General features: G+C 40.7%; 1 protein-coding gene across 1 annotated transcript in view; it reads right to left on the minus strand.

Moving 5' to 3' along the window:
- Positions 1-11,500, minus strand: part of LOC108423946 — a 28,550-nt gene extending 17,050 nt beyond the window's left edge. Inside the window, exons 1-6 of the mRNA XM_017691633.2 lie at positions 11,329-11,500; positions 8,792-9,469; positions 6,352-7,131; positions 6,200-6,268; positions 5,905-6,039; positions 5,623-5,739 (exon numbers count right to left, since the gene is read on the minus strand). Of these exons, the coding sequence (XP_017547122.2) occupies positions 5,623-5,739; positions 5,905-6,039; positions 6,200-6,268; positions 6,352-7,131; positions 8,792-9,469; positions 11,329-11,332 (1,783 nt within the window). The 5' untranslated portion in view covers positions 11,333-11,500. The remainder of the gene's footprint in view (positions 1-5,622; positions 5,740-5,904; positions 6,040-6,199; positions 6,269-6,351; positions 7,132-8,791; positions 9,470-11,328) is intronic.
- Positions 11,501-14,111: the final 2,611 nt, after the last annotated feature.

Genomic DNA, 14,111 nt, shown 5'->3' on the forward strand with positions numbered 1-14,111 from the left:
TCTTCTTCACTTTCACATCATTTGATTTTAATCAGTAGTAATCAGGTTACCATTCCGGTTTAAATTCGTGTCATACCAAATCACTCTGCTTCTTAAAATTATTATTTGTTTCACAATAATTTATTTACTGTTCCACAAAAAAATCTGTTTGGACTCTAAATTCATGCCATTAAAGTAATGTCATTTAAAATAGTTGGCATGCCCATTGCTTAGCGACAATAGTGAGTTCTATGTTCATGTAATTACCGTCAAGAGAAATTAGGAATGTCAGTTAGTCGTCATATTGTGCAAGTCTGAATCTAGAATGTGTGTCACCACTCATACTACTCTTTAAGTGTATGATGCTTATGATAAGTCACATCAGAGCATTTTTTGACATATTTGTGTTTTAGGGTACCATCTCAATGAGCCTTTCCTGTCCTCAGCAGCTAGGAGCTTGGGGGATTCCTTGCCACTACCTGCTCTGCCTACATCCACCACTAGGGGTACCCTACTATCCACCAATAGGTCAAGGACATTATGAGTGGTATGGACTTGGAGAATATGTCCACTGTAATAAGCATCTTGGTCACCGACAACATCACTGGCACTACCAAGGACATCATCATGGTTTTTTTTACCATCATGCTCATCATGGCTTTGTCAACATGGCCAACATTGCTAGAAACCAGAAGGATGGGACAATGTGAGACCACCGAACATTACTAAACATTGCTGAAACAAATATCAGCTAGAAGAAAGATCAGAAATACATCAACTCGAGATTTAATATAAACTGGTTTCTCTTTTCCTAAATCTAACAACAAATATCCAATTATTCCATCCATAAATCCATCAATCCAATTCATTGATAAAACTATTAACAAAGAATTAAAAAAAACTCTAAATAAATGCTTAATAAATACAAGTAGGACTTTGATGATACATATCTGCAAATAGCTGCTTCTTGTGTTATACTTTGATTATTCAAAACAGTGTTTTATCTAAAGCTATTTATTGAAAAAATTAAGTATTTCATTATATTAGATAGCAAAATTAACATCTGTGTTAACATCAGCCAGCTTCATAAGCTGATACATATAAAATACTTTTGGTATACTTTGAACAAAAAACTATAAATGCAATCAATCCCATCAATTAAACAGTGGCTATCTATGAATTAAAACAAGTGAGCCTGGTCTGTGCATGCTGTATACACTGTCAGGTCCGTAAGTATTTGGACATTGACAAAGTAGTGTCTTTTTTTAAAGTTTTAAAAGTAGCCACTACAAGCTATGCAGTGTAGAATGCATCGTAGAGCAGAACATATTGTGTAATTTTGTCAGCTGTTAATTATACTACATAATATACTGTTCTAAACCGTGACTATTAGAGCTAGGATTTCAGTTCAGTGATAAAATAAAGTAAAAATAGGGAAAAGAGCTCTGCGCCTGTCCCCCAGGGTCCAATGATGGCCATGACAGCCGGCAGGACAGGCCTGCAATGGGGGAAGGATGATAACCATGAGGGCTGGGGGGGGTGGCGCCTGAGTTCCGAGCCCCACCTACAGAGCACCGGCTCTGAGGACTGAAAAGTCTTGACAAGCCACTCAGTTGTGGAGGGTCTAAATGTGTGTGAGAATAAAGTACAAATGTGTGCTGCAACTGTTTCTCTTGCTTCCAGTGTCCTTCCACCTCCCAGGGTAGCACAGGCAGTGCTATCAGCACCTCCACAATAATGTTAATTTGTGCTACCTCTTCTATGGATATATTACAGAGATTCTTTCAGTAAAGAGTTCTGGCATATAGCTGCTATATGTAATATATAATCCTGTTTTTCATTTCTAACATCTGACTGAATACATTAGTCAAGCTACTACTTTCACTGACATACTGTATATAGGACTTCCAGAAGGTGATGTTTTTCCCATAAATTGGCATCACCAATTGTAAATCAAAATATATATGCTTGATTCCACAGTCACTTCCTGATAATATTGGTGAGTAATTTCACAGTTCAGCTCATGAGGTCTTAACCAAGAGGTCTCATTTGTCCGTTACAGACACCTGTATACAGTGGAGAAAAAGAAATGCTGACTAGATCATTTTCTGTTGGGTATTTCAAGAATTTAAGAGAGTTACTACAATACTTACAGAGTTTAAATACATCAAGCATGATATTAAATAAACATGAGCTAAAATTAGATTTTTTTTATTTCAGAGAAATCATTAGGCCATCTCTGAAGGCACAGAAGGCCATTTTTTTAGATTCACTGTATAGGTGCTCTGCTGTTTATACTCATTTATTGTAATGAGCAGTTTATCGGTTTCTACCCCATTCATCGCTGATCAGCTTCTATTGATCATTTATAATTTGGCTGATGGGCCATTCCCAAAAAAGAGTAAAACCAATATGGTAGTGGAATACCTAAATATAAAGTTTTTATTTTTTGGATTTATCTATATGTAATATTTGAAACATAGAAAAAATCTGCTTGTAGTATATATATGTATATATAGGTCACGGGGGGGGGGGGGGGGGGGTGCTGGAGCCTATCCCAGCAGACTTCGGACAGAGGGCAGGATACACCCTGGACAGGTCGCCAGTCCATCGCAGGGCAGACAGACAGACAGACACAGACAGTCACTCACACACACACTCACTCACACCTACGGGCAATTTAGCATCTCCAATTGGCCTGACTGCATGTCTTTGGACTGTGGGAGGAAACCTGAGAACCCAGAGGAAACCCACACAGACACGGGGAGAACATGCAAACTCCACACAGAGAGGACCCTGATCACCTGGCCGGGGAATTGAACCCAGGCCCTCCTTGCTTTGAGGCGACAGCGCTACCCACCACGCCACCATGCCGCCCGCTACTTATTTTAATTTAAGCCAAATCACACACTGTTTTCTGTATTTTACATTTAAACAAAAATGACACGTATTCATTAGGTTTGGCATGGCCCAACCAACAAGGAGAAACAAATAACTAGTTATGTGAGGAAGGCTGCTGGTCCGGATGGCAGCAGCACCAGGCTCCTTAAGTCCTGCGCAAATCAACTGTGTGGAATAGTTGAACACGTTCAACATGAGCCTGAAGCCCGGGAGGGTACCACTACTTTGGAAAACATCTTCTGTGGTACCAGTGGCAAAGACACAGCAACCAAAGGACCTCAGCAACTACAGGCCAGTGGCATTGATGTTGCAAATGATGAAGATGCTAGAGAGGCTGGTCCTTGTATATCTCTGCCCTCTGGTGAGCTTATCTATGTACCCACTTCAGTTTGCAACCTGGCATTGGAGTGACACTAAACGGTGCTCTTTCTCACCTGAAGAAACCTGGGAGCACTGTGAGAATCATGTTCTTTGATTTCACCAGTGCTTTTAACACCACATAACCACAGTATGCATGGTGTTCAGCAGCACAGAGGCCCCGCAGGGAAGAGTCCTGGCATCGTTCTTCACCCTGTACACTGCAGACATCATGTACTGCAATCTACAGACGTTCTCTGATGACTCAGCAATCATGGGACTCATTACAGATGAAGATGATAAAGAGTACAGAGAACTGAGGGACCACTTCCTAATCAATGCAGGGCAGACCAAAGAGATGGTGGTGGATTTTTGCAGACACAGTCACCTCCCTCCACCAGTGAATATCCAGGGAATGGACACTGAGTGATCTTTTATAAGTTTTCACCAATAGAGTTTTCAACAATAGACTGGACTGGTCAGAAAACAATAGTGAACATTATAGGAAAGACCAGAGTAGACTCTAATTGCTGCAGACAATAACTGCAGACAGGAAGAGACTTGAGTGACTCATTAAGAGGACCAGCTCTGTGCTGGGAAGCCATGTAGACCCAGTGCTGATGGTTGGAGACAGGAGGATGTTAGCCAGAGCAGCATCGATGCTGGAGAACAGCTCCCATCCCATGCATGAGACTCTAACAATACTGGGCAGCTTCTTCGGTGACCAGCTACTTCACCCCACATGTGAAAGAGCGCTATCACAGGTCCTTCCTTCCTGTTGCTGTTAGACTGAACAACCAGCCCTGCACCTTGTAGAACCCTCCTCCACCCCCATTAGACCTCACACACCTACAGAACATAAACTGTGAAATTCCCCATTTCTTGTGTGCAATACGATCAATACTCCATGTGGAATACTCCAATATGAAATACTTGTAAAATATCTCTAAAGTGTAAATATTTTTTGCAACATGTAAATAAAAACAAAATACAATGATGTGCCAATCACTTAAACGGTATGTTTATTTGAACATAGTACAAAGACAACATATCAAATGTTAAAACAGAAATTTTATTTATTTTTTTAATAATAATTATAAGGGGACAGCAAGACACTCAAGAAAAGAAGTAACAAGAAGAAAAGTAACAAGCCATTACTAATTAACAAGGTTTACAGTTACTTGTTACTATATGGACAATATACTGATCAAGCGTAATGCTATGACCACCACCTTGTTTTTATGCTTATTGTCCATTTTATTAGCTCCACTTATTATATAGGTGCACTTTGTCACAGACAGTAGTCCATCTGTTTCTCTGCATATTTTGTTAGACCCCCTTTTGCCCTGTTCTGCAGTGGTCAGGACCCCCATGGACCCTCACAGAGCAAGTACTATTTGAGTGGTGGATCATTCTCAGCACTGCAGTAACACTGATGTGGTGGTGGTGTGTTAGTGTGTGTTTTTAAACACGTGTCACTGCTGGACTGAGAATAGTCCATTAACCAAAAATATCCAGTCAACAGCGTCCTGTGGGCAGCATCCTGTGACCACTGATGAAGAACTAGAGGATAATTAACTCATTCTGTAATAATAATAATAATAAATTAAATTTAAAAGCGCCTTTCTTGACACTCAAGGACACTGTACAAAATGTAGGGTTATATATACATAAAAAAAAAAAAAAACACACAACATCAACAGAGAGAATAGGCTAATTTGAACAGGTGTCAATGTTCCGGATGTCAGGTGGGAGGGAGTTCCAGAGTTTGGGAGCAGAGCGGCTGAAAGCTCTGCACCCCATGGTAGTCAGACGAGCAGAAGGTACAGAGAGATGAATGGAAGAGGATCTCTGGCTTTACATCTACAGGGTGGACCAACAATCTAACAGAGTCTAACAGAGTGGACAGTGAGTGGACACAGTGTTAAAAACTCAGTTTATTTAATTTCCAAACAAAATGCCCAATAAGTACAAATAGAGTTTCTTATACTAAAGGTCAAGCCAAGTAGATTATATTAGTACAAGGTATGCATGAGAATTAAAGTAATCTCTCAGAGCATAATTTCTCAATTTGAGGAAGGAAAATTATAAATCATAATTTTTTTTCCATTTACCTTAGGCAAACCAAAATTGTGTATGGTGTGAATTGTTTATGAATATAACTTTTTTCCTTCTTCATACTTATTCTTTGGCAGAATGAGTCAAGTTTGCTACTTCAATTTCACAGGGAAACTGCTGATATGTCGGGACATGATTGCTTTCAGTACATTTCTGAAATCTTTCACATCTTAAATCTATCTTTCTTTTCAGTGAGTACAGCAGAATGTACTGCAGTGATCAATCTAGTAAAAGAAAGTCTCAGAAAACACTTTTGAGGATGTCATGTGTCTGACTGAACACTGCCTGAAGCTGATGCATATCCTTCAGAGCACTCCTGTAACCAGCTGGAGACTTTCTTTTCGGATATTTCTTTGTCACGTTCCGTTGGTTCAGAATGTGCCTCTATAGAAAAAGGAACAGCACAGATGTCAGCACCCAGGTTCAAACAGAACTGACTGGCAATCTCATTTCTATCATCTACGATCATCTAAAACTGCTTATGATTAAATCCATTGCTTAATGATAATACTGTATGTGGTAATTTACAGTTGAAGATCTGTTGCTCACCACATCTGAGCTCACTCAACACTTCTAGAAATCTTCCCATTATTGCCTCTTCACGTCTGCTCCACTCCTGATCAAGCATCTCTTTAATCTGACCCTTGAGTTTCAGGGTACTTTTCTGCTCATCCAGCACTGTTCCTACACATGCATGCAGACACAAAGACAGCGAGACATTTGCTTCCATCATGATTTTCTAGTATAATATAAAACAGGGTTGAATACAACATAATTCTAAAATTCTTGGACAATAATTAGCAAAACTTTAAAATACAACAATCAGATGGACTAATTTACTCACCGGCTGGCTCTGGCTCTGTTTGAGACACTTCCTCATCAACTGGGTCTTCTGTCTCATTGTTTTCACTTACTATAAATGACATGTAAGGTTATTTCCATAGTAACAGCTTAAAAACAGCTGAAGGCTTATGTGGTTATTATAAAACAACTCACAGTAAGGAGGGGAATCCATACTTCTATCTCCCCTTACAGCCTTTATGTCCTTTTTCACTTCTGAAACCCTTCTTAGAAGCTCCTTGTCCCGTCTTCTCCATTCTTCATCCACAAATTGGACCACATCCTGTAAATCATGCTCATCAGTGATCTGTGCCTGTGCATCCACTTCTTCTTGCCTTGCATGAATTCTGCCACTTGTCTGAGTATTCAGCTGGAATAAACTGTTTTGAGCCACCACCTCATCAATCTTCTGTAGCAGCTCCGTAACCTGAACACGATTCTCCCTCTCTTCATTGTTGAAGACGTGATATCTGTTCTCACATTTCTCAACCACCCACTGGAGGGCTTCACCTTCACTCTCAATGTGCTGCTCTATGGTCAAGTCTCCAAGTATGTCACCCCATGTGAAAAGTACAATAGTGTGCCCCCACACTTGCTCTCCAAGTAAGCTCATATTCTCTTGAATGACCTTTTTCTGATCTTCTTTGAATGATGTGTCTGCAGGAATCACTAGAAGTATACAATGTGGGGAAGTAACGGTCTGACACACACCCTTAAAAATTTCAGACTTTATCCATGCTGGAGAGTATTGACTGGGAAAGTATTTAAACCAACTGGGTGTATCGAGCACAGTTACTGGTCTTCCATCCACTTCACCACACCCACTTTGACATTTAACAGTACTGCGATCATTAGCAAACACTGTATTGTTAAGGATGGTGTTCCCAGCTGAACTCTTCCCAGCGATCACCCAACCCAGCAACGTAATTCTTAGCCCTGGAGAAAACAGTACAAATTAGAGAATAACAAAATATAACTTGTATAGTTTAGAAACAAGAAAAGTAAAGTTGGCCTCATAATTATTGCCATGCTTGATATTAATGAGTAAAAATAACATGAAAAAATGTTCTTGTGGTTAATTAAGTCTACACAATGTCATATATTTAATGTTAGAAAACAAAAGCCTTATGAATTTTCAAACAAAACAAACAAAACCATGTGTGTCACAATCCCTAGAAATTCTTAACAACAAAATCTAACTGAAGCATTTCCATTTTTAACTTGTTTTTAAGTCTACTTGACTGTTCAACAATACAATACAATAAAAAAAGCCATCCAATTTTACTTGTGATGTGACACAGAGGCTAAATTCCTTTATTTACTCATCAACAGGGGTCAGATTAGCGAATACACAAATGAAATGGGACAAAAGTGCATTTGAATTGTCAAATTGGTCCAACAGTCCAGATGAGGTTGCAGCAATTTACAAACCTACATTCAGTTTTTACTTAAAATAAAAATGGCCAAAAAGCTATTGCAAATCAATGCACTTGACAATGAACATACCCATCTGGCTCTCGTGGGCATGTGAAAAAGAGACAGAGATGAGAAAGGCAATCAGTTGCTTAATTTGTGCCCCATAGCATTACAGAAATGCTGGAACCCATATACATGATACTGAGTATTTTGATTGGTCTTTTTTACGGCATTTGGCATGGTCTTGTAACCATGTAGCTCCATATGCTACTCAGCTATGCCCACATACAATGATATCATGGGCTACAGATCATGCAAAATCATGCTGAATTTAACTGAACTATACCTGATCAGACCTGAATTGAAATAAAACTCAAAAATCAATTGAGATGCGTATTGTACCAACCGACAGAGGGTGATTCACACCCCAACAAATCAGGCAATGGCTGTGAGAATAGTGTGCAATAAATGCCTGAAAATACTTGTATTACCTGGTTAGAGAGGTTCACAGTTGGAGATTTACAAACATGGTAACATTAAACTACAATTAGATGCCACCTCCATGCCAAAAAACTGTTTGGAGAGTATGCCAGAAAAAGAGCCTTTTCTTTAATCTAACCACAGATATAAGTACTTGGAGTCACTAGATGCTACTGGAACCAGGTTCTATGGTCAGATGAAACAAAAATAGGGTTTTTCAGCAACAAACAATGAAGCTGGATCTTGCTGCCATTGCCAAAAGGTTAAAACTGGATTGTGACTGGATCTTTCCATAGGGCAATGACCCAAAACACATTCAAATTCACACAAAAATGGTTCAGTGACCACCCCAGTCCACTGACCTAAACCCCATTGAAATCTTTAGGGTCAACTGTAGAGGAGAGTCCAAAAGAGAGGACCTAGAACCCTGGAGAATCTGAAGAGGAAATCTGTGATATCTGTAATCAGTGATCTCATGCTGCTTTCATTGTATTCTCCAATATGACCACACATTATAGGAGAAGATGGAGGGCAAATGGAGATTGCAAAAAGTAGTAAGTAGTAACCAAAAGGTCTTAGACTAAATTTAGTTGAATTACAGGTCAGATTTGTTTTTCATATTTTCAGTGTGAGACAGAACTAATCAACTCCAGAAACATTTTCCAATGTGTCAGTATTTATGGAGCTGACTGTAACTTACCTTTATTAAGGTGTGTCTTTTGTTGTAGTTTTAACACTCTGGATTGTGCTTTGGTCATCACAGTCTTCTTCCACTCTGCAGCCTTTTCCAGTATTTTTGTGTCAATTTGGAAATAAGTGCCATTGTTTCTTTCCACTATATCTTCAATCTTTTCCAGCAGCTGTGTCACCTGAGATTTTTCATTTAATGCTGTATTGCCAAAGACATGATATCTGTTCCCACATCTTTCTATCAACCACTTTAAAGCTTCCCCCTCATTTTCAATGTGCTCTTCTATAGTTCTATCCCCCTGAGAGAAGCTTCTTGTGAACAGTACAAGAGTGTATGTCCAGATCTGGTCACCAAGGAGTTGAAGGTGATCTTCTGCAGCTTTCCTGTGTTTCTCTGTGAATGGAATGTCAATCTCGATGACGAGTAAGACCACATGGGGTCCTGGATGGCACAAAGAAACTCCTTCAACAAGTTCCTGTTTCAGAAATTCTGCAGTGTCACTCAGTGGAAAATGTTTCCACCAACCTGGAGTGTCGACCAGCGTGAGTTTTCTTCCACACACGCTTCCCTGTAGTTTCTTACACTGAGCAGTCCTCTTGTTATTTGGAACCAAGTTTTTTCCAAACACAGAGTTAATCAAGGAGCTCTTCCCAGAAAACTTCCCCCCAAACACCACAGCTCTAAACTCTACAAAGAAGAGAACAAGAGATAGGCACTTAAAGAACAAGAGCATGAGAGAGGCACTTAGAAGGATAAACAAACACCTTAGACGAGAGTGAATAGTATTTGTACAAGAAATAGCATCTGTGTGTCTAACATCTGCTATGGTAGGTTCACCAAACTATTAATGCTACCTGGAACAATATCCTTCAATGGAAAACTAGAACAATAATACAATATTCTCCAAAACTAAATGTTTAGTAAAGAATATTTACAACTTCAGGGTTCAAGATTATACAGATCCAGTACTCAAGGGATTCCCCAGGGATTGGAAAAGTCAAAATTATACATTTTCTTGTGGTTAAATTTCTACAATAGCATGCCTGTGTTCAATATTTATTAAATTTATGAAATAGTATAAAGAACATTTAACAAATTCATCATTTCTTAATGAATGTTAATAAAGGTTTATTGCAACTTGTCCTAAAAAGGTTCAGCCCAACCCAATTCCTTTTGAGAGATTATGTACCCTGGCTTCAATTTCAGGGATTAAACATTAATAATGGCTAATTGGCAAATGTTTATTATAGCCTGCTATGTGTAGTTTATGTAATAAACGTGTAAAGGTAACTCCAAAATCATCAAGCTGTAAGAATGAAAACTTATTTATAATATTCCGCAAATTTTATTACACTAATGTAGAATACAGGACATACAGATATCTGCGCTGTATCACTTAATCAGCATACACTTCCAATGCACTTTTCAGACGAGTTAATTAAGTTTTCTAAGCTAGACACTATAATGACACAGGTGAGCTCTCTGTTATGGCTCTCTGAGATAACCAGCTAGTTAACTTAGCAAGCGTTAGTATCCTGAAGAGCAGTACATACCAAAAGTCTGACACCTCTCATTGTACTTTGGCTGAGGAAAGTAGATGAATAAAATCATGAATAAAGCCAAGAAACGCATGTCAATGTAGTGAATCGAAACACAATACATGAGATTAAAGGACCTGTCTATCAGAGAGTACACGTGCCAGTTCTGCTCTTGCGCAGCTTTTCCTGGGATCTGTAGCTTTTGGCATACCCTAGGCTGAAAAGCCTAATTGTGTCAGTGCATACAAAATAAAAACTAACTCCTATATTCAAATCCATTTCTACACAGTTGCCAGTTTACGAGGCAGCAGGGTTAAGTAGGTTTGAACGCGCTGTTTTGCTTCTCATATCCTCATAGCGACAAACTTTTTTCACTGTATGTGTTTTTGATTACAGATTCGTGTGTATAAGTCACAGAATTAACACTTATTTTAGTCACCCTCTTACAGGCTGTGACATAACACTGTTTTGAAGCATATAAACAGCTCACAGAGAGAGCTAGCCAGGCTAAAGTACAGCCTAATACAGTGTAACAACCAACAGAACTGTACTGGATTATTCACATCAGTACACTAGACTTTTCTAGCCTGGGGTAAATTGGGACACTTTTACTTGCGTCACTTTCAGCTGACTTTTCACAAACAGCAGATGCTCAAAACAAGTCTGTGCTTTCATTTGAAGCAGAAATGTGTTGGCTGCTTGTATGATTTCTCTGACTAACATGTTTTAAAACATTTAGTGAAAGCCTGCATGTGTTGTGCTCCATGTTCTGCTGCACAGGGTTTTCACACTAACTTGCCACTTCAATTTATCAGCCACTCACTGCCTTGTGAATCAGTGGAAAGGGACCGAGGACCAGGTATTATATCAGGGCACCACTCGGCACAGCACTGACACTGTTCAAACGGACTAAATCAGGGCGCCGCTGTGCGCTGCGCTGAGAGGAGAGGCGCTGGATGGCTGTTGGAGAGAAAGCGCGAAAGTGCTCAGCTTCGCCTCTTTACTCACCCATTGCAGAAGACTGCGTCTGCCCCGCTCTCAGCCAGACCTTCACCTACGGTCTCCACACCCCTGAACTGCGCTGAAGTTAGTTTCGCAGACTGTCGTGCTGTTTATTTAAACTGCAGAAGGCAGAAGAAAAAGCTGAAGATGGCGGCGTCTTCGCAGTTTACACTTACTTTCGTTTCTAATTTACACCTAGGACAATAGGTCCTACCGCGCATGCGCTCGTCACTAGCCTAGTGTGGTATAGTAACCTCGTATTTCCAGCGTTTTATTGCGAGTTTAATGTTGTTCTGCCTTACTTCATGTGTGTTATACAGATGAATGTGATTTAGGCTATTAAAATATCCTACCTACACTGTAAAACTGCACATCTTAATCAAAGAATTAAGTTAAGACAACTTAAATACTACAGACAGTTGGAGAAACTTAATCTGAAAAAAATCAAAATAGTTTATTGAGATAGTTACTCAGTCATTTTGAGCAAGATTTTTTAGCATATTTTAAGTTACGGTAACTTTATTTGAATATATTTTATTCGCTATTGTTATTTAACTTGACCTAACATGCAAATACAAATAGGCCAGTAAGGGGTTGTTGTTTAAAGACTGCTGAAAATGTAGTGTGGCTTAAAGTGATAGACAGCATTAAAGTGATAGGCAGCATTAAAGTGATAGACAGCATTAATGTTTGCATTTAAATTATTCGGATTTTCGTGCTTTTTTCATAACATTATTTTGATGATTTCACACACAAAGATCCCATCAATCAGGATCTGAATAAACTGACTGCAATTTAGTTTAGACTCTCAGCTTTACTTGATAAATGTCCTTCTTGAATAAAGCATCATTCCTATTGGCTCTTAGTGTCTTATATTTAAATATAGGCCTCTCTTCACCGTCTTTGTGTTGTAATTCTCTGCAGCCTACCTTCCCTTGCATTGGCTGTGCCTTTTCTTGGTTAATGCTGTTTATCACTGATGAAAAATCAGTATTGAAATAGCTTAATTTTTACGTTCACTGTTGATGGGTGTGGGAAAATACCACAGAGACCGTCTGTGATCTGGGGTGATGCTGTTTAGTGACACTAGGACAGAGAAGATGTTGTTATGAATGTTTATGATTGTTTGATTTCAATGCAATATAAATATTCAAAAGTGTAATGGTGAATTTAATATAAAATTGCTTCATTGTTTTGAGTTAAATGAGCTTAAATGTGAGTCACAAATACTTCATATTTTAATATCACCAAGACAAATGGAGCTCAAATGACTTAAGTGTAAATGAGTTATTGAACTTAAAGCATTTGAAATAATCATCCATCCATCCATCCATCCATCCATTATCTTCCGCTTCTCCGGGGTTCGGGTGGCGGGGGCCGAATCCTAAGCAATGAGCCCCAGACCTCCCTTTCCCCAGCCACTTCCACTAGCTCTCCAAGGGGGATTCCGAGGCGCTCCCAGGCCAGCTGAGTGATATAGTCACGCCAGCGTGTCCTGGGTCTTCCCCGGGGTCTCCTCCCAGGTGGACTTGCCTGTGACACCTCCCGAGGGAGGCGTCCAGGAGGCATCCTAACTAGATGCCCGAACCACCTCAGCTGACTCCTCTCGATGTGAAGAAGCAGCGGCTCTACTCCGAGTCCCTCCTGGATGACCGAACTTCTCACCCTATCTCTAAGGGAGAGTCCAGACATCCTGCGGAGGAAACTCATTTCGGTCGCTTGTATTCGCCATCTTATTCTTTCGGTCATTACCCAAAGCTCATGACCATAGGTGAGGGTGGGAACGTAGATCGACTTGCTTAAATCGAGAGCCTTGCCTTATGGCTCAGCTCTTTCTTTACCACAACAGACCGGTAAAGAGCCCACATCACTGCTGACCCAGCACCAATCCGCCTGTCAATCTCCCACTCCCTTGTACCATCACTCGTGAACAAGACCCCGAGATACTTGAACTCCTCCACTTGAGGCAAGAGCCTATCCCCGACCCAGAGAGGGCTCTCCACCCTTTTCCGCCTGAGAACCATGGTCTCGGATTTAGAGGTACTGATTTTCATCCTGGCCGCTTCACACTCGGCTGCAAACCGATCCAGCGAAAGCTGAAGTTCGCGGCCTGATGTCCCCAATAGGACCACATCATCTACAAACAGCAGCGATGTGACCCTGAGGTCACCAAACCGGACACCCTCCATCCCCTGACTGTGCCTAGAAATTCTATCCATAAAAATTATGAATAGAATCAGTGACAAAGGGCAGCCCTGACGGAGTCCAACTCTCACTGGGAACGAGTCTGACTTACTGCCGGCCATGCGAACCAAACTCCTGCTTTGTTTGTACAGGGCCTGAATGGCTCGTAGCAAAGAGCCATGTACCCCATACTCCCGAAGCACCTCCCACAGAATACCCCGGGGAACACAGTCGAATGCCTTCTCCAGAATCCTGGAGAGGGTGAAGAGTTGGTCCAGCGTTCCACGACCAGGATGGAACCCGCATTGCTCCTCCTGGATCCGAAGTTCGACTATAAGCTGGACTCTCTTCTCCAGTACCCCTGCATAGACCTTACCAGGGAGGCTGAGGAGTGTGATTCCCCTGTAGTTGGAACACACCCTCCGGTCCCCTTTTTTAAAAAGAGGCACCACCACCCCAGTCTGCCAATCCAGTGGCACCGCCCCCGATGTCCACGCAATGTTGAAAAGGCGTGTCAGCCAAGACAGCCCCACAACATCCAGAGCCTTGAGGAACTCAGGGCGGATCTCATCCACCCCTGGAGCCTTGCCACCAAGGAGCTTCTT

This window comes from Pygocentrus nattereri, chromosome 6, assembly GCF_015220715.1.
Source record: "Pygocentrus nattereri isolate fPygNat1 chromosome 6, fPygNat1.pri, whole genome shotgun sequence".
Classification (NCBI taxonomy): Eukaryota; Metazoa; Chordata; class Actinopteri; order Characiformes; family Serrasalmidae; genus Pygocentrus; species Pygocentrus nattereri.